This window comes from Caloenas nicobarica, chromosome 8 (assembly GCF_036013445.1).
Source record: "Caloenas nicobarica isolate bCalNic1 chromosome 8, bCalNic1.hap1, whole genome shotgun sequence".
NCBI classification, from domain to species: domain Eukaryota; kingdom Metazoa; phylum Chordata; class Aves; order Columbiformes; family Columbidae; genus Caloenas; species Caloenas nicobarica.
In genome coordinates this window covers 29010246-29035152 of record NC_088252.1, presented here as the reverse complement: position 1 = coordinate 29035152, position 24907 = coordinate 29010246, and the positions used below count along the sequence as shown (strand labels likewise).

The 24907-nt window shown below is 52.4% G+C and overlaps 1 protein-coding gene across 10 annotated transcripts in view; it reads left to right on the top strand.

Annotated features, from left to right (window-relative positions):
* Positions 1–24907, top strand: part of MBNL1 (muscleblind like splicing regulator 1) — an 85978-nt gene that overhangs the window by 34115 nt on the left and 26956 nt on the right. For all 10 annotated transcript variants that reach the window (XM_065640241.1, XM_065640240.1, XM_065640232.1 and 7 more), the window contains one exon: positions 23427–23597. In XM_065640241.1, coding sequence (XP_065496313.1) covers positions 23529–23597 — 69 coding nt within the window. In that variant the 5' untranslated portion in view covers positions 23427–23528. The remainder of the gene's footprint in view (positions 1–23426; positions 23598–24907) is intronic.

The following is a 24907-nucleotide window of genomic DNA, read 5'->3' as shown; positions in this document are numbered from 1 at the left end:
TTCACACCCAAACTAGATACTCCTTGGAGGAAACAGAGGAGTCAGTGTTTTGTGTTTATTATGTTGTTCCTTGAACACTGAGGCTGCACCTGGTGTTTTATGGAGCTGAGTAAGATGTTCCCCTTGCACAAGACATGCAGGTGATGGATGGGATGTAAGATTCCAAAGGAGAAAGGACTGGTTTTAAAAGTGTGAGCAGGTGGAAGGGGAAAAGGAAGAAAGGGGAAAAGGAAGAAAGAGGGAAACACGAGATGTGGAGAACTCGGCTCTTAGGGCAATGCATGAGCTGGATGCAGCATACAGAAAGGCTCCTAAATGCCTTGAGAAAATGCATTTGTTCTCCGTTTCTGCCACCTCTTTGCAAGACAGTTTTTTGTACCCAGTTCCAAGTGTGATGTCTGGTGTGATTTTAAATATATTTGAAGAGAAAACTAGTACATGTTGGTGGATTTTTTTTAACATGGAAGAAAGTGCACCTAATTTTGCCTTCTTGGAAACATTTGGCTTAATCAAGTAAGGCGCTGAAAATAGGAGGGGAAGCAGGGGCCACCTCTTAATGCTTCACACCCTGAGCTGAAGAGATTTTTCATGTCTGTAACAATGTAGAATATTTTTACATGGTGTTTGTCACACGTTTATTGTTTCAATGTTTCTGGTGATTTTAGATGTGTAAATACCACAGTAGTTAGACACTAAAAAAGTGGCTGCAGTGGAAGTTTGAAGTTACTTGTGACAAAGCTTTCAACTAAGTGTTTTACTGTGCTATCCATATATGTATATATACACACCGTATACTATTTGTGTATATACGTATGCTCATGCATTGCTTTCTTCTGGCTTTATATCTATATTATGTCTAAGTTTTTAAGACAGGCTCTTTTTAAACGTTCTTTTGTACTCGCTTTCTCTTTGGTGTCAGTTGACTAGTGCGCAGGAACCCAAAGCAGAGGGGAGAGGCGGGGAGGGCTGCCCGGGCCTGAGGGACACACCAAGTGCCCTCAGTAGGATTACACACCCACTGAATCTGCTTTTGTTTTGATGTACAGACAGGTATAACTGCTGCATGTATTTTTGAAGTGCATGGATGGGGTTTTTTTTAATACTTTCACTGCCCAGGTACAGCGGGGAGCACAGCCCCTGGCCTCCGAACCGCTGCTCCCCGGGGGGACGGCGTCGCTGCTCCCCGGGGGGACGCATCCCTGCTCCACGGGGGGACGCATCCCTGCTCCACGGGGGGACGCATCCCTGCTCCACGGGAGGATGCGTCGCTGCTCCACGGGGGGACGCATCCCTGCTCCCCGGGGGGACGCATCCCTGCTCCCCGGGGGGACGCATCCCTGCTCCACGGGAGGATGCGTTGCTGCTCCACGGGGGGACGCATCCCTGCTCCACGGGGGGACGCATCCCTGCTCCACGGGAGGACGCGTCGCTGCTCCGCGTGGCCTTGGGCAGGCAGGGACAGGCTGGTGCTCTCCTGGGGACGTTCGTGGGGACTCCCCTCGGGCTGGAGGTCAGTAGTTTGGGACGACAGAGAGTTGTTATCATTGCGATACACCCTGTGACCCTGCCTGTCGCGGGGAGATAAAGTGGCCATGGATCCCTGGGCAGCATCCTTGGACACCAGCAGCTTCATCCCGTTTCTCTTGAGTCCTTGGCCTTGCTCTGGATTATTCCAGCAACGGCAGCGACTGGTGCCAGGTGGCTCCTCCATGTTCCTTTCACACTGTTGTGTTTTGTGCATTGACTTCGGTTTTGTATGTAAAAAGGAGCCTCGAGCAGCTGGAAAGGCCTTAAGGAATTGCTTTGTGTCTAAACAAATTTAAAATAGCAGTTGCTAAAAATACACCCATATTTAATTTTTAAAATTTGGAAAGCACTGCTGGATTTTGTTGTTGTCTGGGGTGCAGCAAAAGGTCACTTGTCCGGCACCATCCATAGTTGCTTTATCCTTTTCTCTCTGTTCTGTTTAAATGCCCAGTAGTTATTGACTACTTGAGCTCTGTTTTGATCACCTGAGAAATTACTCAGCTCAGCTTCTGCTCCTTAACTTTGTTTCAGCAGCGTGTCAGAGCTGCTCCGTGCTCTCTGCTCTCGCTCGTTGTTGCAGAGCCCGAGGAGGAGGAGGATGGAGCGACCGCGGGCAGCAGTGCCAGCTCTCCCTCCTGACACCTTCCTCCTTTCTCCCCATCTGGGCGTCTGGTCCCCCCTCTCCTTCTCCCTCTTCCTCCCCATCCTCCTCCTGTGTCTGTGACAAGGCTTGTTTTATCACAGGGAGGTTGTAGTGTAGAAAGTTCTCATTTGCTATTTCACTTCTCTCTTGGTTTACTACTTTTGGAGCAAATCTGGTCTCACTTTTTGAAAAAAAGGGAATTTGATGGTGTTTTTGTTTCCTTTTAATCCTCAGAAAGTTGTTTCCTCCCTCATAGATCTGTGTGAAATATATTAAAGGAGAATTTGGGTTCTTTAAGGTAGAACACGTGTAGCACAGCTGTCCAGCCCAGCTGATGCTCTCGTGTCTGTGACGTTGGTTCTGCCTCACACATGCTGAACTTGGGGAAAAGTGCTTCTCAGATGAGATGGCGATATGCTGCTCTCCCTTCTGGGTGTTACGTTTTGTCTCGTCACTTCAGTTGGCTCTCACACACATGAAAAATTTTAATTTCCCACCAGCTCTGTGGCTGAACACTTGAAGCAAGAGCTGTCAAGTGTTCAGGCCCCAGGCATTTTTCTGAGCTCGGGTGCACTAGCAGATAATATCAGCACAGGTTGAGATTGCTTTTTCTGGTGTATGTGGGAAAGGGAGTGGAACTGTTGAAACGTCTTATAACAAACTTAAACTGCCATTAGTGCAAATGCCACTTCCTACAGGATGGTTGCTTCTGTGAAACACACGATCACTGCCCTTTCCCCGTTGCGTGGGGGTTTCTGTCCGTCCCTCCCCGTTGCGTGGGGGTTTCTGTCCGTCCCTCCGGCGCTGGGGACGCGGGGACAGGCGGCAGCCGGCGCTGGGAACTGAGCTGCTGCTCCGGCCGCACAGCTTGGGTGTGTGACAGGGCATTCCAATTGTCAGTGCCCGGGGTAAAATAAACAATGAAAGGGAATCCTGACCACAAAGCGGTGTTTTGGCATATTCCGTGATTATTTAGCTTTACAAAAATAAACCCTGCCGTCTGTGTTTCCCACTCATTCATGTCCATTGACCCTCTCTGTTCCACAACTAGAGTGAAATAGCCAGGGCAGAGTAACCTTCACCTCCTTATTCCTTCAGAGCCCAGGTGCTCTTTAAGACCTTACATATGCTGAAAAACAGTTTCTGCTCTTTGTTTGTGCTTTCTGCTCCTCTAATGTCCTTGTCACGTATTTCATAAGCTTTTCTGAGCTATCATTGCCTTTTTTGTCCCCAGTACATGACTTGAAGAGAGTTCATATTTCCAGGGCTTTGATACTGAGTGTTCATCCTGCAGCCACGTCTGAGCACGTGCACAGGTCTGTGGAATGGAGTTAAAACGATGTATGCATTTGCTCTAACGAAGAGTTACATTTTGTAAAGTAAAGCCTATACAGGGGTTTTAAGGGAGAGACGGCAGAGAGCTCCTGTGTGCAAGTGATGTTTTCTCGTAGCCTTAATTATGTTTGCACTGCACTGATCCGAACAACGTAGATACTATCTTTATTTGCACATGGTGACTTACAGTGGATCTTTTGTTCTGTTGTTTTATTGTCATTTTAGTTTATGGAGAAAGTGAGCAAGGCCAGCCCTCCGGTGTAAAAGCTAAAAGGGTTACAGAGCGTGATTACAGCAGCACTGTGTGTTAGATACGGCTTAATTAGCGCATACATCCGTCATGCAGCTTTGTCTTTGTAAAATATTGATCTACAATATCAGTGTTATGAGGCCTCAAAAGCACTTAGTGCAGGAAATTGTTCCCAAGCTGTATGAAAAAAAGCTCTGTGACTGATCCAGGGCCTGCTGGGCCCAGCTTTGCTGCCGTGAGCCCAGCTTTGCTGCTGGGCCCAGCTTTGCTGCCGTGAGCCCAGCTTTGCTGCCGGGCCCAGCTTTGCTGCCGTGAGCCCAGCTTTGCTGCTGGGCCCAGCTTTGCTGCCGTGAGCCCAGCTTTGCTGCTGGGCCCAGCTTTGCTGCATGAGCCCAGCTTTGCTGCCGTGAGCCCAGCTTTGCTGCTGGGCCCAGCTTTGCTGCTGGGTCGGCGCTGTCCTGCCGTTCCCTCTACTTCAGGCAGCATGGTACAGAGCTCTGAGCTAGAAATTCTTCATCGATGTGGCTTGAAGCTTTCTATTTTTGTCGGCGTTTCCGTGTCGCAGTGTTAACGATGGCTGGATGGTGTCTCAGTGTGTCGGGGGAGCCGGACGCTGACCTGTCCGCAGTGACTGGCTGAGCCCATGCCCCGGGGGTTGTTTCATTACTTTGTGGTGAAGGCAAGCCACAGCTGGCCACCACAAATGAGAAATGAAACAGAACTCGCCTTGTGGCCCGGGCTGCCCCTCGGGAGCTGGGCAGAGGCAGGCTGGGCTGGCAGGTGCAGCGCTCGGCCGTCCCGCTGCATCCCTGCGGGCCGGCCCTTCGTGCTCACCTGCACCTCCGCAGGGCCTCGCGTTTTCCCTGGTTGTACCTTTTCGGGGCTGTGTTTGGTTGGGTTTTTTAAAACGCGGGTGCGATGTCCGTGTTCCGCCGCCCGGGCCTCTCCTCGGGCGGTTCGCACGCTCGCTGCAGCCACCGACGGGAGCAGGAGATCCCTGTCTGTGCAAGGGCTGCTCCCATCACACCGGACTCACCTCCTCAAGTTGTTCTGCTGTAGATTTGAGTGATAGTAACGATTGTTCAGAATTAAATACAGCCTTCAACTCTAACGGCTGTATTTCAGCCCTCCCTAGCGTGCTCTGATCAGCTGCGGTACTCTGTGTGCTCAGGCAGGCGGAGGAGCAGCTGGGGATGGGGCTTGGTTAGGTCAGCCTGTAACCTCAGTCAGGAGCACAAGTCATTAGCCGGGGGCGTGGGCGGGTGAGAGGAGCCTGTGCAGCAGATTGTGCTGTGTTGGGGAAGGGTGTGCTGGGGGGGGCTGCCCGGCACCCTGCGTGTCCCCCACGGGTCCCCACGGACCTGCTGTCTGGTGGGTCTGGCCCCATGGCAGAGCCCGTCCTTGCTCCCTCCCACCCGCTCTTGGACGCTTTGCTTTTTTTGTCCAGAAGTGACTAAGCTTCCTGTTATTCCATGCTGTCAGTTTTTCCCCAATACTGGTGTCACGTTGAGCAATATTTATTTGCCAGCAGCTTCCTCTGCCTCTGTCCTGCTCCGGCGCCGTTGTCCTCCCACGTACCTGTCACAGCCACGCTTCCTTATTAGCAGCCTGACAAATTTTTGTGTTCACTCAGCTGGACTTGCATCCACCAAAAACGGTATTTAAAAAGAGAAGTCAACCCCAAGAGAGCTTTATCTAGTTGCTCCAGGAAGGCGCTGTGAAGTGCGAGGCAGTGTCTAGGAAAAAGCAGCGTTCAGTCTGCGGAAGGGAGAGATGTGCTTTGGTTCTCCCTTTAAGCGATGTGTGCGTGCGGACAGGGGGGGCACCGCTGGGTTCTCCTCCGCTGTCCTGAGCTGTGAGTGCTGCTCGAGTGTATGAGGAATTGTTTGTGCCTCGTCAGAGGTGCTGGGAAGGAGGAGGAGGATGGCACGGCTCGCAGGGTGGGCAGTGGATGAAGGTGTTTCTCGTACCCCCAGGTACAGGTACCTCTCCCAGCCCTGCGGGGCAGTCCTGTGCGCTGGGGTGGGACGGCGGGGACGGACAGGGACGTTCCCGATCCCGTGTCCCTTGTGAGCCCCGCACCTGGCCCCCGCCACCTGCCTTTGCTGGGACCAGTGGCAGCAAACCGGCACGGCTACCCGGGGCTGCGGGTGTAAAAATAACACAGCAGGAGGAACAAACAAGTTATTTTTGTGTAGTAGGGGTGGCCATGCATAAGTGACCCAGGGCCTCGCCTTGCTGTGCCACCGAGGGCTTACTCAGATGTCCTGAGCGCTTAGAAACAACTTGAGGCATTTCCCCTGGCTTTGGGAAGGGGCCGGGGGCCTGTGGGGCACAGGGGTGTTGGTGCCCCGGGAGGCACCCCAGTCTGGAGGAGCTGCAGCAGGACGGGCTTGTCCCACCGGAGCTGCCGCTGCTTCTGGGGGCATTTGTGCCCCAGGTACCATTAATTACACTGCCCGGGTACTGTTAATTACACTGGTGTTTCAACAAACTGCAAGGGACGCAAAGCACTCAGCCTGTCTGAAAATCAGCCAGTTTATAAAAAATCTGAAATTTATGCCTAAGTTGTTTAACTAGTAATATTTGAAGTGCTGGTGGTGCAGTTGAACAAAGGAAAAGACACTGTTTGCAAAGCGGGGGACCTGGCTGCGCCCCGTCCCCTGTTCCCCTGCATTGCAGTGACTGCTCCTCACCAAGAGCTGCTGAGCTTTGAGGCTCGAGGTCCACGCCGTGTCCTTGCTCACAGGTGTGTGCTGCCATGGTCCTTAATTCCTGTTCAACCACTGATTAAGTCCTGCAAAATTTCATTGCCATTGATAACTTGATAAGTGTAACAGTGTCGAGCTCTGGGAGACTTTGTCGTTGTGTAATTGCAGCCCGGGCAGTGCGGTGAGATGTGATGAGGAGCTGTGTTTCACACTGACCCTCGGACAGCTGGCCTTGTACTGCACTGCTGCCTGATTGCCCGTTAATTACCGCTTGGTTTGGTGTACTTGTGCTTACAGCAGCTTCTGACAGCTCTGGCTCCATCAGTGCAATAAATAATAATCAGATGCTGACACTTCTTGGCTTGGTTGGGTATGCAGACCAACTGTTCACTCTGGATTTTTCTTGCTCCCGTCTTAGGAATGCAGTTAAATTAAACACGTGTTTTCTCCCGGGGAGGTGTACCTGCCACCGCAGGCGTGGCTCCTGGGGCTCTGGCAGCCCGCGCCCGCCGCGCTGGTGGGTACACGGGGGTGCCAGAACAGAAATTCTTCAGCTTTTGGTAGTTCCCGAGGTTGTTGTCGAACAGTGAAAGTATTCGTTCTTTACTCAAGTACGTTTGTGGTTTTGTCCTCTCGGTCGCAGCAGCTGCGGGCGGGGAGAGGGATGTGCACTGGCCTGATGTGTCTCATTACTGGAAGCTCTAAGCATTTTTCCTTCCTTTTCTGTGTATTGTGAAGTGTTTCTTTTCTCTTTCGTGTCTCCTTTTGAACAACCCTGTAAGTTAAGTCTCCCTTGTGCTATTGCGTTTTGTCCTGCACTCTCTGTGCCATCACCCCCCTCTCTGTGCTGTCCCTCCCCTCTGCCCGAGCGGCCCCTGCGCAGGTGTTCCCGCAGCCATAAAAGTGCTGTTATGTGCTGAAAAGCCCAGGAAAACCTGTTGCATTGACATCTCCCCCCCACTCCTCTCCATGGCCGCTGCCTTCAGTTTATTTGGGCAGAACTGGGTATGTGCAATAATTAAGTAGAAAGGTTTGGATGTTACTGAAGCAATACATTTCCATCTAAGAAAGTTCGCTGTATTGTAAAGTGTCTCGGGCGTGGGGGGTTAGGGACTGGAGAGCTGTTTGCATTCCTGAGAATCAGGTCACAGCTCCGTGCCTGTGTGCAGCCCTTCCGAGGGCCGGCCGTGCACTTAGTGGAGTTTCCTAGCAGGCAAAATGTGCTGGATTTAATTTGTCTGGTCTGACTAAAGATGCCGGCCAGCTCATACAGAGCTGCACAGAGAAGCAGAGCTTGGTGCTCGGCTGAGATTTCAGTGTGGCTTCACTGAAAGAGATTCTAGATCATTTCTCATGCTGGTAATTCAAAATTATTATCCTTTGTAACCTTGGGAAAAAAAGTGCTTAGTGCTGATCCTGGTTGTGCAAGTCTATCTGTTGCTGTCAAACACAGCATGAGTTCTGCAAATCAGAGAGCCTGTTCCTTGTCTTGAGATACTGTATTTGCTAAGAACAAGGAAAAACACTATGAAAGGGATAGCAAGGCCTAAAACTCCATCTGCAAGACAAGAAAATAGAGAAATATATAACGGTTATTTGGGGTTTTTATTGACATGGTTTACATATGTCCATGTGTCGGCATTTTCAGGTTAGGATCCCGGCAGTGATTTCCAGTGTCGGTCGTGTGGGGCTGCAGTTTTCACCCGTGCTTTTAAATCATCCTCTCTTCGATAAAAATCCAGACAAAAAATAACGACAGCAATTGACCTTCAGATTGCTGAAGGAGGGCCGTTGGTGCACTGCTGGAAAGCGGAGAACAATTTATTGATCTGATGTTAATTTTTTTGTTATTCAGCAGTGACCTTACCTCTAACTGCAAGCCGCGGCTGCCGTGGGCTGGCGGCACAGAGCATCACATCCGCGTCCTCGGTTCACCTGGGCTCGTCCTGACCAGCCCAGGTGTTCCTGGGAGGGAGGCAGAGCAGACACCTCCCAGGTTTCCCTGCCTGCAGAATACGCTGTGCCAATTTGCTTTAAACAAGGGATGCAGCCCAAGTAGACTAAACACCAGCACTGCAAAAATACCCTAGCAAAAGTAGTGTGCATTGTAGCGGGTAATACTGCTTGCAAGTTTGTAGGAATCACTGCTCTTGGTAGAGTAAATACAGAATGAGCTTTCAGAATAAGCCTGATGTCTGTAGGATGTTACAGAAGAGGTTTATAGCAATGAAGATTTCAGACGTGCAAACAAAACCGGTGAGATTACTTCAACTCAGGAGAGTGAGGCTGGGGAACGTCCTTTTCATCACTGACTGTCTCAGTCCAGCTCCCCTTGGCAGCGTCTTCATGGTCCTTTTCCCCGTGCATCTCCACACTGTCTGTTTGGGTGTTGTAGCTGCCTGTTACCAGCTCTCAGTTCTATCTTTGCTTTTGGATTAGTCCCACAGTTGTACAGTGCTCTGCTGGTTTTGTGCCTTGACAGCCAGGGGTCCGTCTGGGAGCGGTGCTGGCGTGGGATGTGGGCAGCTCCCGGCTCTGCTGTGCTGCTGGGGTTCACCGGCATCTGCCGCTTCCCGCAGGTGTGAGGGGTGCCTTGGAATGCCAGTGATTATTTCAGAAAACCCAAGCAGGCGCTGTGCAGAAGCGGTGGAAGAGCCGGCAGGCGCAGCTGCGGGTGCAGCTCCAGCGCGGTGCGAAGCTTGTGGAGCAACGTGCTGGAAATGAGATGCAGAGCTTCAAGAGGGAAATTAATCAGATGTATAATTAACGTTAAATTGTCTGAAAATATTTTATATCTTTTTTAAAGGATATTTTTGGTTTCGCAGTGGGTATATTGTGAATTGGTTATCAAATCACTCCTGTTTAGAAAGCAGCACAGCATTTTGCAGCTGTAATCTGTTACCATCGCTCACGTCTCTGACACCGTAACTGCAATGCAATGGTGTGGCGTTGCCATAGAGCCCAGGCAGAGCTTGAAGGAGAGAAAAGTACATTTCCCCTTTCCAAAGAAAGTGATTTAGTAGAAGAGGGCGCTGAGCTGGGGTCCCTCTGGCCGTGGGTGCCCCGCTGGGCTCGTCCCAGGCTCTGCTCAGCGATGTCCTCAGCCCCTCTCGTGCCGCTTGTGGCTTTGTGTGTCCCGGGCTGGTTTGTGACGAAGGTGCCGCAGTCGTGCTCCGTGTTGCTCTGTGCAGGTCGGAGCAGAGCTGTACAGACACAGCCCTGCAGCGGGGTTTAGGACGGGGCGGCACAGACGCAGCCCCGCAGCGGGGTTTAGGACAGGGCGGCACAGACGCAGCCCTGCAGCGGGGTTTAGGACAGGGCGGTACAGACGCAGCCCCGCAGCGGGGTTTAGGACAGGGCGGTACGGACGCAGCCCCGCAGCGGGGTTTAGGACAGGGCGGTACGGACACAGCCCCGCAGCGGGGTTTAGGATGGGGCTGGACAGACGCAGCCCCGCAGCGGGGTTTAGGATGGGGCTGAACAGACGCAGCCCTGCAGCGGGGTTTAGGACAGGGCGGTACGGATGCAGCCCCGCAGTGGGGTTTAGGACGGGGCGGCACGGACACAGCCCCGCAGCGGGGTTTAGGACGGGGCGGCACGGACGCAGCCCCGCAGCGGGGTTTAGGATGGGGCTGGACAGACGCAGCCCCGCAGCGGGGTTTAGGACGGGGCGGTACGGACACAGCCCCGCAGCGGGGTTTAGGATGGGGCTGGACGGACGCAGCCCCGCAGCAGGGTTTAGGACGGGGCGGTACGGACGCAGCCCCGCAGTGGGGTTTAGGACAGGGCGGTACGGACGCAGCCCCGCAGCGGGGTTTAGGACAGGGCGGTACGGACACAGCCCCGCAGCGGGGTTTAGGACGGGGCGGTACGGACGCAGCCCCGCAGCGGAGTTTAAGACAGGGCTGGACAGACGCAGCCCCGCAGCGGGGTTTAGGACAGGGCGGTACGGATGCAGCCCTGCAGTGGGGTTTAGGACGGGGCGGCACGGACGCAGCCCCGCAGCGGGGTTTAGGATGGGGCGGCACGGACGCAGCCCCGCAGCGGGGTTTAGGATGGGGCTGGACAGACGCAGCCCTGCAGCGGGGTTTAGGACGGGGCGGTACGGACACAGCCCCGCAGCGGGGTTTAGGATGGGGCTGGACGGACGCAGCCCCGCAGCGGGGTTTAGGACGGGGCGGTACGGACACAGCCCCGCAGCGGGGTTTAGGATGGGGCTGGACGGACGCAGCCCCGCAGCGGGGTTTAGGACGGGGCGGTACGGACGCAGCCCCGCAGCGTAGCTCCAGCTGCAGGTCATGGCCCGAGCTCGTTGTGGTTGACCTCGCTCCCTCTGTAGACACAAGCAACAGGTGATGGCAATTTCTCTTTCTTGAAATCACAAAAGCCAGATTTTATTCTTAAACTCCAGCAATTCAGTTTTAAATATAGCAGCTGTAATGGAGAATTCTCCTGCCTGTTTACACTTGGATGAGGACACTAATTATCCAATTTAGATCACCATGCCAACCACCTCCCCTTTCCCACCAGGTAGAAGGGAGTGAAAATGCCAGTGCCCTGCAAAAACAAATGAATATAGTTACATCTGTGGTTGTGTGGGTTTTTTGTTTTGGGTGGGGTTTTTTGTATTTTACATGTGCATATAGCTACATTATAGTTACATTTGATTTCTAATACAAAAACTATGCTTGAATCAACGGGGCAGGCGGTGATGGAGCCGGGGCTGAGGAGGTGGGAACACCCCTGCAGACAGCCAGGGCTGCCTTCTAAACTATTTTGAAATACATCACCTATGTGAAGAGTATATAACATACATGGTGCCATCCCTCTTGTGGCATTCCCTTTTCAAACCTGCAGTAAATAGCACTGACCTGTTTCAGCGGCTCTGCTGAACAGAGGCTGTGTCCTTTTTATTTGTTCCCCCAGTTTGGATGCAGCGTTTGACAACCTGCCTGTTTTCTGTCGTACCACCCCAAAACAAATCGGAAGCCTGAAAATATTGTTAAATATTAATTATGCTGCAGTAAATCCATTAATAGGTGCAGTGGAACCTGCTGGATCTTGAGCTTACTGCTCGTGTTAACCGTTCCCTCGGCAGTACTGAGATGCGAGGAGCAGCGGCCGCCGGCAAAGGGGCTGTTCTCAGACAGGAGGTGACGGCGTGAGCAGGAGCAGTGGCAGCGATGCCGGCGGCAGCGATGCCGGCACCCGTGGCTGCTGGGGCTTTGTGCCGCGCCGCTGCTCCCGCGCCTGCTGCTGGGCACCGCGGGAAGCTGGAACGATAAATAGATTAAATCTCGCGTGTGTTACACTTGATCCTGACATAAAGTAATTCATTTTGCTCTTAAAATGTTAGCTATTATGTGCTTGAGTAAGGATCATGCGGATTACTGGAGATTGCTCTAACAGGATTTTATGGCTTTAGGAGTTTAGAGAGCGCAGTTTCTGAAGTCCTTGCTAGAAGTGTCTTGTAGATTCTAACGCTGTTGTTATCCACGTGCAGCCCCTGGGACTAACCACCTCTTGGGGGGCGTTTGGTTTTCCTGCGCAGGGCTGGAAAAATGCAATTCCTGCTGTCCCCGCAGTGCAGCCCTGGCCGGGGGCAGCGGGGGGTGGCCCGGGCAGAAATCTGGTGTTATCTGTCCCACTCTGCAGAGCTTGTGCGTCTGGAGCGACTGCTGGAAATATAAATACTGATAAATTGACATGTAATGTGTATATACAGACATGTGGATGTACAAATATTTGTAGTAACGTGAATATCAATAGCAAATTGTGTTAAAGGATGAGAAACATATTTGTATTTCCCTAAGTTACTGATGCATTTGCCGATGGCTGTTGGGAAGCAGGGATTCGGGGCTTGGTGGAGTCTCCAGTGGGTGACAGGCTGACTTGAGCTAGACACAGGCTTTGGTGACACCGTTCGGGTGCTGCACAGGAGGAGGAGGGTGCAAAGCAAAGTGGGGCAGGCGTGAGCATCCCCACCCCTGTCCCACGGTTCCTGGAGCTGGGGATCATTCTGCGCTTCCCCTTGCTTCTGCCTTCGCTGCTCGGGGCTGTGCAGTTTGAATTGCTGGTGCGGACAGGGCAGGGGCTCGGCCAGGCTGGAGCAGAAGGTGCATCTGTCCCACGCTCTGGATGGCGAGAGGCTCAGCGAGCCCTGGTCCTGGTCCCCTGCCCCGGTCCCTTGTGTGGGCTGGCGGGAGCGCTGAGACCAGAGACCACGGGGCAGGATTCACCCCTGCACTGTGTTCTTTCCTCCTGTGTTCATGCCAGGAGTCCGCTTACTCTGTTTTCTTTTTTCTTTGTTTTTTCTAAACCTGTTGAATTTTGTAGCAGTTAAACGGCTCCTCTGTGTTTCCTCCTGTACAAGTGCCATTAGCAGTATAAGCAAAAGTGATAAATAAAAGGGTTTGAGACTTTTATCTACAAGGTAGACACGCAAAGACGTCATTAAGTGGTCACTTAGTCTGTTTTATGGCTATACTGGACATGAAAAGATGCACAAAGATAATTAAAAAGTATAAAACCTGTAGCCAAATCAATTTAATTATTATAACCAAGATCACATCATGCCAAAAAAGTGAGACAGAGCATCTTAGCAAGTTCAAGTGAGTGTGATTTCTCCTTTTGTAAAGGCAGAGCGGGTGCCTGCAGGAGGCCAGGGACAGTGGGGAGGGGACAGCACGGGGCAGCTGAGCAGGACATGGGACATGTCCCCAGCCCCAGGGGCACGGCTGCAGCCCGGCCACCGGCTCTGAGCGGGACATGGGACATGTCCCCAGCCCCAGGGGCACTGCTGCAGCCCGGCCACCAGCTCTGAGCGGGACATGGGACATGGGACATGTCCCCAGCCCCAGGGGCACAGCTGCAGCCCGGCCACCGGCTCTGAGCAGGACATGGGACATGAGACATGTCCCCAGCCCCAGGGGCACTGCTGCAGCCCGGCCACCGGCTCTGAGCAGGACATGGGACATGAGACATGTCCCCAGCCCCAGGGGCACTGCTGCAGCCCGGCCACCGGCTCTGAGCAGGACATGGGACATGTCCCCAGCCCCAGGGGCACGGCTGCAGCCCGGCCACCGGCCCTGAGCGGGACATGGGACATGTCCCCAGCCCCAGGGGCACGGCTGCAGCCCGGCCACCGGCTCTGAGCGGGACATGGGACATGTCCCCAGCCCCAGGGGCACGGCTGCAGCCTGGCCACCGGCTCTGAGCGGGACATGGGACATGTCCCGGCCACCGGCTCCCAGCAGCTCCTGTCTCTGTCTGTGGGGCTGAGCTGGGAAACACTTGGTTTGTACCTACTCTGGTAGTGCAAGTTTTGGCAAAGAACTCCCAAAGTGACCAGGAATCACTGAAAAAGGCCTCTTCTAGGCTTTTTTTTCCTCCTGTCTGCAGTAATAGCCATAAAACCATAGAAAGAAGTACATGATAAAGACATAAATCAATGCAAGGTATTTGCAAATAATTCTGCTTAGGCACTGATGACTTAATTTAGCTGAATAAATGAAAATAATGCTTTGCGCTAGCTGCAGCACATCACATACATTACAGTTGGGCTCATCAGAGCCAGAGTGGAGTGGTCCCCTGGGCCAGGGCCGTGATGAGCTGTGAAGCTGGAAGGAGCAGCGAGGTCCGTAATGTGGCAGTGTTTTGAAGAGGTGATTTATCCAAATGCTAAGGAACTCATTATCCTGTTTATTATTAAATGGTGACGTGTAAACTGATTGGATACATAATGCAGGTGTAAAAAGAAATTGAAGTTTGTAGGAATATTAATGAAGCAAAAATGCTGCAGTTAATCAGGAAGGAGAGCAGGGGTGTGAGCGGCACCTTCCAGTGGTTCGCCTGTGATTAACTTAAGCAATATAAAATTCCTCGGTTACCGATGTCAGTGATTTTGGCTGATGAGGTGGGGTGGTCGGAGCCCCCGGTGTTCTGGCTGTACCGTGTGGGGCGCTGGCTGTGCCCCCAGTGCACCGGGCAGGCGTGTGGGGGACACGGCCCCTCTCCCGGTGTCACCCGCTGCCGTGGCCGTGCAGGGAGCCCTCGGTGTGCTGGGACGGGGATGTTCGGCTGTGGCTGCCCGGTGCCAGTTTATGTGAAATCCTTTGTTTTATAGACATTCAGCAGTTGATGTCAATATTTATTCTCCTGCGCTGCTGATTAACCAACCCTTATCGCCTTGGCTGCGGCTCTCCCCAGCGAGCAGGCGCTGTGCCGCGGTGCCCTTGTGCTTGTCCCACCGTGGCCGTACTGCTGTCCCGCCACCGCAGGGGGGCTTTACTGACCCCCCAGCCTGCACTTTGCTTCTTAGGGAGGATTCTGCCTTACTCAGAAGTTTCTGTAATTATTTAGAGGCTGGTATTGCAAAGCCGGGGCCGCTGCAGCCCGCTCGCCTCCACGGCCGCCGCAAGCGGGAGGGCCTGGGGGAGGTGGAACTGGGCTGTCCCCCAGCGGGACATTTCGGGATGAGTTTCTAGACCAGAGACGTGTGCTGGGGTGGATCAGGGCCTGGCGGGGTAACTGGGGAAGCAGATGCGGTTGGAAGGGCAGCTGGAGGTGCTGTCGAGGGAGAGACCTGAGCTGCCGTGTCCCGCTGCCGGAGCCCGCCTGCCGGCCCTGGCACTGCACCGCGCCGGGCGCCTGCCGTGCTGCGGGGAAACGGGTGTTTCTGGGGGGAACATTTGCCTCCCCCGATTCTCCATGTGTTTGTCGGAGGCAGGCGATGGTGGGAACGGGCCGTACCTCGGTGCTGTGCAGCGCCACAGCCGTCACGGTGCTGCCCCGTGGCCGTCCTGCCCCATGGTGGTCCTGCCCCGTGGCCGTCCTGCCCCATGGTGGTCCTGCCCCGTGGCGGTGCTGCCCCGTGGCCGTCCTGCCCCGTGGCGGTGCTGCCCCGTGGCGGTGCTGCCCCGTGGCCATCCTGCCCCGTGGCTGTCCTGCCCCGTGGCGGTGCTGCCCCGTGGCGGTCCTGCCCCGTGGCGGTGCTGCCCCGTGGCGGTCCTGCCCCATGGCCGTCCTGCCCCATGGTGGTCCTGCCCCGTGGCGGTGCTGCCCCATGGTGGTCCTGCCCCATGGCCGTCCTGCCCCATGGTGGTCCTGCCCCATGGCCGTCCTGCCCCATGGCCGTCCTGCCCCATGGTGGTCCTGCCCCATGGTGGTCCTGCCCCGTGGCGGTCCTGCCCCGTGGCCGCTCAGCCCAGCAGCGGGAGCGTGGCTGCTGGCTCACCGGCACTGCAGCTGCTGCGCTTCCAGACAGGAAAATAGCTCCAGGAACGCTCTTCCTTTAATATTTAAGGAGTTTATCTGAATATATGCTTGATGGGCCAGCTACTACAACAAAGCAAGTGCAAACAGTTTATCTTTAAAAAGCAAACCATAGCTTATGTGTCGTTAAATGTTTTCCTGTAAAACACGTGGGCATTGGTATAAATAGTTTTACCATTTACAGGCAATATTCAGATTTTACGTAACAGCCATCTTCCTGCTTGGGTTTTAACACTCTGAGCTTGCTGCTGTCGGAAGGAATTTGTACTCCCTGAAAGAGGGAGGTGTTTGTGTGTTTGTTTTGGATCAAAAATACTTTATCTGTCACAGCTGAGCCGTTCGGCGTGGCTGCTGGTTTGCCAGCTCAGGTTTGCCCAGATGCAAGGAGATCAGGTATCCACAGCAAAAGCAGTTGGTTTAATCGTGTCAGTCGCTAATGGTGGTTAAATAGTGGTGGAGTGATAGATGTTCACACAGCGTGGATGGGATGTGCAGCAGTCATAGGAGCGTCTGCTGGCCACCGAAAGCTTTTTGGTTTGTTTTTGGAGACAGCCTGTTAAGTATTAGAGGGTTATGTATCTGATTTTGAAAAGCAGGACTTGGTAACTGTAATGGCACAGAAATGCTTTGGTGAGTCCATCGTAACATTGCAGGTGGTTAAATGCCGTGGCAGCTGCCGAAGGTCGTCAGCAGAGATTAAAGCCTGTTTCTGGCAGATGCTTTTATGTTTAAAAGCCAAGTTCTGTGCATCCCGTGGCAGGGAGGTTGTCTCACTGATTTAATGGTGGCAACAACAGCAGCAGCATTGCAGGCAGGGTAATACATTCAACTGTAATTTCAAAAACCACCTGAGGAAACAGTGTTTGCTCAAAACGGCCCCCAGGGCTGGTGTTCCCTTCACTTGGGTTTTGTTTTGCAATAAGCAGGAGCGGAGTTTGGCCGCAGCCCGCGTTCCCTGCACTCGGGAGGGCTGTTTGCCCCGGGACACCTCCATCGAGGTGGGGTGCGCCCTCGCGCCCACCCATGGCCGTCACGGGCACCCACTTTTCTCTCCTGCATCTCAAACCCTGTTGCTAAGCAACAGTTTTTAGTGAGAGAATTAATCTGGCTCCAGGACATCCCGAGCAGCAATTTATGCTAAAAATTTCAACTGAAAGATTGTTGCATCAGTCCTGTACTTATGCTGTGCTTATAGGCGACAGTCCCTTTTTTTATTCTTATGATTTTGTCAGCTAAGGGGGGCGAGGGGAGGGGCTGCGGTCCCGGCGGGGCAGTGCTGCGGGGATGCAGGTGAGCATCTTGGCTCTGAAGCGAGCAGCCGGCCCGCGATGGGGATGAGCAAGCTGGCCCAGCAGCTGCAGCTGGCGGTGTCCCCGCCGTGCCGTGCCACGCAGGGCTCGGCGCTCCTCCTTGCGCCGCACCGGGGGATGTCGCGGCACTGCCTGCAGCGCTGGCGCTGGGACCTCGGGGAGGTGCAGGGTTTATTCCAGAGACCTCAGGGTAGAGCCAGGATTTATTCCAGGGACATCTGAACATGCAGCGAGTAGCACATTGGTGTTCTCAGTTCTCCTCTGCCCCTGGTCTTCTATGGTGATATTTTAGTGGCAGAGTGTTGGTGGATTGATGAAAAACAAGAAGCTTTACCGTTTGCTTTTGTGAGCAGTATTTCTTGTATAAACACATGCAGAGCAGTGTAGCAAGTGCTCGGTAACTCGGGCCATGCTACCGCAGTGGTATAAAAATAGCACAAATAAACAGACCCAGCAGGCTGGTGCAGCTTAGTGTTAAGACTTTCCCAGTCCAGCTGCATTTATGAAACTTGTCCGTACCGATGTATTTAGTTGAGGTACATGGAGGGTGATGGGTGTTCTGCAGCTGGAGCAGAGCTCTGTGCGGGGCCGGGCGGGCGGCGGAGCCCATGGCACGCGCCGGCTGCTGGCTCTGCTTGCTTTCCCTGGTTTTAGAGTGTTGCAGAGGGGCAACCTTAAACAACGGCGGCAGGCTGGCTGTGCTCAGTGTGCTCTCGCCGGTGTTTACCAAGTGGGATCTTTATTTAGTCCCTGCCCGTGCAAAATTCTTCTGTGTTTCTGCTTTGGCTGTGCCCAGTCTGGTGTTTGCTGATCCTCCCAAATCAGCCTGTTCTGCGCAGGATGGCCCCTCTCCAAAACTGCCCGTGTCCCAGCACTGATTGCCAGGAGCGCTGCAAATACAAATGCGGGGGCACTGTCAGCCCTCTGCTGCTGACCCCGGTCACGCGGGTTTGGTTGCAGCCGCAGTGCCGAGCAGTGTCCCCATGGCTGTGTGTCTGTCACAGCCCAGAACCCACTGGGACGGAGTTTCTGAGGACAGGGCGTCTCGGCTTTGGCAGCGCCCCTGCATGGGGGCGCTCCGGGGTCCTGCTGGTCCCTCCTGCTGGGGTGTCCTGACGGGTTGTGCCTGGAGGATTAATGACCTTCAGAGAGCAGTTTGCTAATCAGACCTTATTTATTGCGTCACCAGGCTGTGCTTCCCAAGGAAGTTTTAGGTTGGAGCCAACTCCACCGCAGGCATGAGTTAGTTGTTCCTCCTTTGGTGACGGATTAGACAGTGTTTCTAAGGAGAGGTATTGGAAAGTAATTATTTTGAATAATGTGGGTGCTGAAAGCCCTGGATGTTTGCACGTTCTCAAAACAACTCTGAAGGCCTTGTAGCAACTACTCAAAGTCAGGGACCTGCTTTTCGGATCTCAGCGCAGATCCGTGCACAAACGTGAGTGCTTTGGGCTGAGCGTGCACAAGGTGGGGCTCACACGCACGGCAGCGTGCCGCGGACACCGCGGCCAGCACGCTCACCTCGAGTTATCCTTGATAGTTAGTTACTGACTTTGCTGGTATTTCCGTTAAATATTCCCTCAAGGAAGAAGTAAGATTGTTAGTACCCCTATCACCTGATCCGTAACTGCAGTGGATAAAGGGGCTCACACTCTCAGAACTGAATCCCAAGAATACTTTTTCATTATTAAACGTGCAACCGGGGTATTTTCTGGAAGGAAATTATTTTTGGAGAGCAAGAATTGCCATTGTATTTCTAACCTCTAGTGTGGAGTCAGACAAACAGGACATGCTGCACTTCACAGGAAAATGGTGTTGTAGAGAAGAACATGGTAGTGACCTTGCAGAAATGGACCCATTTCTTGCTTATATCATCTTATATGTGATATATCTTATAACCTTATATATTGTATAATATCAGCGGTTTTGAGCAATGAAAGTGAAATGTACAGAACAGGAAATAATTTGTAGAGTAAAAACTAAGACAAAAATTGAGACCTAGTGTGAGTTTGAGAAGCTTACTTCTGGAACGAGAGCAGAAGGAAATGTGTACTTGCCTCTATTTCAAATCAGACTTAACAGTCTGTCCTTGTATAGTAGCTGCTGCCGGGTAAAAGATTATACTTCTTCCTGTTTTAGTGATAATTGAAACAAGAATTTGCAAATCTAAAATGCGTCTGCTCCAATAAGTAATGATTTTTCTGTAAAAGAATTTGAAAAATCAAATAGGACTTGTTTCCCGAGCAGGAAGGCAAGTGCTGTTGCGTGCACTGGGCTGCAGGGTGTGTGCCGGTGGCAGCACCGCTCGTTTCCACCTGTCTAGGGAAATGAGTAGGAAACTCAAAGAAAACAGGCATTTCTGTCAACAAATGAATAAACAGAGTAAATATTTTCGTATGGACACATTTTTATTAATTCCCATTTCTAACTAAAAACTCCTCAGCACAACAGTCTGACTAGCAGTTTTTACAAAAACGCAGTTATCTTCGGGAAAATATCTGGATTTCAGGGTTTGGTGTGTAGGTCACAACAAAAAATGGAGATTAGCAATAACCAGTTTTTTAAGACATGTTGTGGGCTCTATTTTTGCTTTCTCAGGAAGCCGTGCAAGGGTGTAGAAGCGGTGTTGGGTGTCCCGGCCGTGGGATCACCCACCCTGCGCTGGTGCAACGCTGCAGCGCCGGCTGCTCGGCGTGTCCCCTCCCTGCGTCCCCTCCCTGCGTCCCCTCCCTGCGTCCCCTCCCTGCGTCCCCTCCCTGCGTCCCCTCCCTGCGTCCCCTCCACGCATCCCCTCCACAGCTGCTCCTGCTTGGGCTTTTCTCCCTTAGGCGGCTGTTCTGGCCGGGATGCAAACGCGGTGTCCTCGGAGTGGTGCCGGTGCCGTGGATCCCGTGGCGGCTCTGCCGGCACGGTGTGCGTGGGGAGCAGTGGCAGATGGGGACTCGCGGGTGTTTTTGGGGATCGCTGCAGTGTGTCCCTGCAGCCGGGACCCGTTTGGTGGCCGGGAAATATTTCCCAGGAGCGTGGGGAGCGCTGGCAGGAGTCCCCGGCACAGTGACACCGGCTGTCCCTGCCCTGCCGGTGGCTAATGCCAGACCCATGCCTGGTGAGCGCCACCCGCTCCGCGCCGGCCCTGTCCCCATCACCTGCCCTTGCCAAGGCCAGACAGCTTAAAATACAGCAGGCATGGCCCTCAGCCGGTGCCGTGGGCTCCCAGCCACTGGGGATGCGAGAGCTGGAGAAAAACATCATGTGAGAGCAGCCCGGCCGCCCACCCGCCACTCCTGCCCGGCTGGCGGCGTCTCAGGAGCCTCGGCAGCGTGTTTAGTAAGTTTTAGTCCAGGATTTTTCTGCTAGAACCCTGCAGTGTGCTGGGACAGCGTGTCGGGACACCGCCAGCGTGCTCAGCTTCTGCTTCTCTGCATTTATTTGCTTATAGTATTCGTTTTTTAATGGTTGGAAAAAACAGCAAAGGGTTCAGAAGAGGTTCAGAGAGACAAAAATCCGCCTTAAACTCTGTTGACTGAAGTTACCAGAATCTAGTGAAAAAGTAATTAAGAAACTACTTGCTCGCAGTATAAAGGAGATCAGAGTAGTCAGTGCTCTTGGTGGAGATTTTTGACAGTGGTTGTCAGCCGGTGTTTTCTGATTCCTGGGCACTCTCTGGACCGTTTCTGGAGGTCCATGGAATATAAGTAAGACAAGAAGGCTGTTTCTCAAACAGGGAAGTCTGCACTTCTTTTGGAAGATTTGCTGTGATGTGAAAATTCAGCAAGGTTGAAGGAGAACTGCTGCCCTGGGCTCCAAGGCATCCTACAAACAAGATCCGTGGGAGCTTTTTGGTAGTAGCAGATGATAGCTGAGCATGAACACAGTTTACCGGGGGAAGTGGTATATTCTTGTAGTCTTTAGCTTGGAGTAAGTTGTCTCCCTGAAAGATCAGCTGCTAAATGAAGAGAAATGACGGCACTGACAGGGTAACAACGGGGGGCTCCCTGTTTCCCAGGAGCCAGAGGGCACGGCGTTAGGTCACTGGAATGGCTTCCTCGGGCTTTAAAGCACTTGAGTGTGTGAAGCACGTTGGTGGTTGTGATGTACAACCCGTCCAGGCTGGGGGGCCTGGGGCAGCTCAGCCCCACCACCGGAGCAAAGACACTGAGCTTAATTCGCAGGTCAGAATCAGGTTTGTTAACTGCTCATCTCCAATTCCAGTAGCATGCTACAGTTTCATGTTACTCATTTAGCAGTAATTAAGTCTGATTTTTACACTCTGCTAGTGTAAGGTATCATCTTCCAGGCAGCTAGTAAAAGCGGAATTTTGCCCTGTGTTACTTAGCGGTAGCAACTATTAACATGGGCTTTAGGGTCAGGAGAATAATGGCCGTGAGCAAAGCTGTTGCGCAGTTCTTGCCCTTCACCTGCCGTTCCATCCAGCTGGGAAAGGCTTTGGGGGGTGCCGCGATGGGGCCGGTTTATTGTGCTGAGCTGTGTTGTCAGTCAGTGTGTGTCCCAGGAGCCCCCACGGGTGGAACAGCAGCGGCAGGTGCACGTATGACATGTATATATGTGTATATACACACCTGTAAAACTCACACTCCGCAAATGCCCATTCCTGTTGCCACCGTCAATTTGTCCTTTCTACTTAGGAATTGTTAATGTTTGTTACTGAAGTACCCCAGTCCTTATTTGCAGTAGGAAACTCCATTCCCCTGTAATAATATTTTCTCAGCCCGCACATGTTTTTTTCACCCATCTTATCTGTAGTATCGATGTTGTGCTTTCAGCTTTTGTGCATTGTCAGGCGCCCGTCTTGGTCCCTTTCCAACACTTGGAGCTGTGTTTTTGGGGAGATTTTCTCGCAAGTGACCTCAGTGTCCCTTCCGTGTGTCACCCCTGGGTCTGCGGGGTGAACCCCACGGGACCTGGCACAGGGGGTGCGAGTGGCGGTGACGGCGCCGGGGGGCCTGGGGACCCTGCGCATCCTGCCAGGGCTGCGGTGCCAGCGCGGACATGGGCTGGGGGCAGCAACCCCCCGGCCCTGCCTCACGGGACACAAAAACCAGCGGGCAAATTACATTGCTGGCTGATCTCCTAACAAGAACGCATTTTAACTTTCTGAGAAAAATTGCAGTATAAGGTCAAACTATATTGGGTTGATTTGTTTCCTGATAAAAAGAGTTTCTTGTTTAAGTTAAGGTTGTCTTTTGCTATGTCGTTGTTCCTGTTTGAATTTATTTCAAAGATGAACGAGTAAAGGGAAAAAAACCCATAATTTAAGGAATCTTTTTTTTCCAGAAAAGGATTCATTTTTCCTTTTTAGGTTTGTTTGGGTTTTTTTTTCTTTGGTTGGTTTGTTTCTTAATGATTGTGATAATAATTTAGTGAAAACATGGGCTCCAGTGTTAAAATTTTAAAGAACGAGGAGATTGCAAAGCTTCCATATGAATGACTGTGTGTTTTCTGAAGTCTGGTGCCCTTTGCTCAGGCTCTGCCTTTTGTTTTAGAGGTTTTACTCTATGATGGAGCCGCAGCTGGGGGCCCTGGGGCTGGTTTCCAGGAGTCCCTGTGGTGCCCAGAGCGCCGCTGGCACCCGGGACCCTGCGGGTGGGGACGCCCGGGACCCCGCGTGGGGACACCCAGGACCCCGCGTGGGGACACCCAGGACCTCGGGGGTGAGGACACCCAAGACCCCACATGGGGACACCCAGGACCCTGTGGTGGGGACACCCAAGGCCCTGCGAGTGAGGGTTTGGAAACACATTGTACATAGAATTACTTTTTATTATTTCTTGATGCGGATGGTTGTCAAATTGATGAATGTCCTTTCATACAAATAAAATTAGTGCAGGAAATTTGTTGTTTACCCTGTCTGAATTTAATGAAAAATTTAGAAACAAGTCAATTCTGATTTTCTTGTTTGGTTTACACAACTGCAACAAAAATGCACACCATATGTCGTCTTCAAAGAAGCTGTATTCCAGGTCCGGTGAAAGCGCAGAGCTGGTGCTGTTTTCCTGGTAATAAGGCGGTTTTCCCACCCCTCTTGCTGTGTGCTCGGTGCTCCTTGGGGCCAAAACCTGTGCCCAGAGAGGGGGAACATGCTGTGCCTGCAAAACTGCTGCCTGGGGCCTTCAGCACCTTTGGAAAGAATGAGTATTTGTTAGAGTTGCAGTGCAGAGATGTGTAGTTTGGGAAGACACAGCAAGCAGGTGATAGTGGAATTGTCGGGTTGCTCTGGTCAGTACGAGGTAGCCCAGAGAAGTACCAGGGCTTTCCTCCTGGTCTGCAGCGGGTTTTGGGTTTGCTTTAGCTGATGCCATAAGGAACAAAGATACACCCATAGCTTCTAACCCAGTCGTGTCAATTCTCTTCTTCAGGGTCGATGCTCAAGGGAAAACTGCAAATATCTTCACCCGCCACCACACTTAAAAACGCAGCTGGAGATCAATGGGCGCAATAACCTGATCCAGCAGAAGAACATGGCCATGCTGGCCCAGCAGATGCAGCTCGCCAATGCCATGATGCCCGGAGCCCCCTTGCAGCCTGTGGTACGTGCGTTTATTGCCTCCCATCCCCGAGTACCGTGAGGTGCAGCTGCAGTAAGTACCGGGTGTGCTTACAGGCTGGAAAATCCCACAAACGTCAGTAACCCGTGGAGAAATCAAATAGGGCAAAAAGCTACCCTGTATGTCTTTGTACTGCATATTCTCCCTTGCCTGAGGTAATATTGTGAATTTAATTAATATCGTTAATTTCATTATTTTTTTGCAACTTATTTCTTAAAATTAAGAGAGTGATCTGCATGGGGTTTTTGTAAACAGATGTTTCCTTTGCAGTTCTCTGTGCTCCAGGGAATTCCTGGGTTTGAGCTGATTCCCACTGGGTGTTTTCCGTTTGCTCGGCAGAACGTTCCCAGGGGATTCCTCGCTGGAGCTGGGCTCTGGTGTCAGGCAGAGCAGAAAGCCTGCGCTGGGTGATGGACGGAGCGCGTCAGCCCGACCCGCGCGGTCCCCAGCGCAGCCTGGCAGGCAGAGAAGTGCAGAGAACCACCCTTTCTGCAAAAACCCAAGGGTGGGGAAGGAGAACCTGGCAGAACTGTCTCATCTGGTCGCGGGACAATGTGCCAGATCCCGCTCTAATGCAATCCAGAGGCCATTTGAGCTAGAACCTGGGGATAAATTTGGCCCAGAACCCTCTTGGTATAAATTTCTAGCTCAGGCATTAGAGGGTATGGATTAATGTATGAGTGAGACTGGTGCTGATTAATGTATGAGCGAGGCTGGTATATTCAATGTAAAAGGCAAACAATGCTCCCCTGGCTGAAGCTCTCTCTTAAAATGCGTAAAATGCCAGCGAAGGAAAAAATAAATTGGAAAATATATATAAAATAAATATATCCACATTAGCACTTCTCTGACAGTTCCTTTATTCCTTTCGTGCTGGCAAAGGTAGAATTCAGGGAGTTTAATTTACCTCTAGATACCTGCCCTTAGGAAACCTGTGTTCACTCTTAGATGAGTTCTTCAACTTTCATTTCAAAAAACATAGTGACAACTAATACTCCTCAAAATATAGCTAGATCCTTAGGAAAGAGCATCTCAGCAGAAAGGACTCTCAGACTTGTGCCAAATGGTTATTTGGCCCCAGGTTTTATGGGTCTCCAGAATACCAGTCAGTGCTTTGTAGCTCATCAGATTCAGTTCATACAACTGTTATTGTCCCGCAGAGCTTTGTGCCTCGGCTGTTTCAGGAAAAAGTGTATGTGGGGAGCAGAGCAGAAAACCTCGTGGTAGGGTTGTCACAGCACAGTGACCTCAGTACCTGTTAGCGCAGCGTGAGAAGATGCCACTTTGTGTTT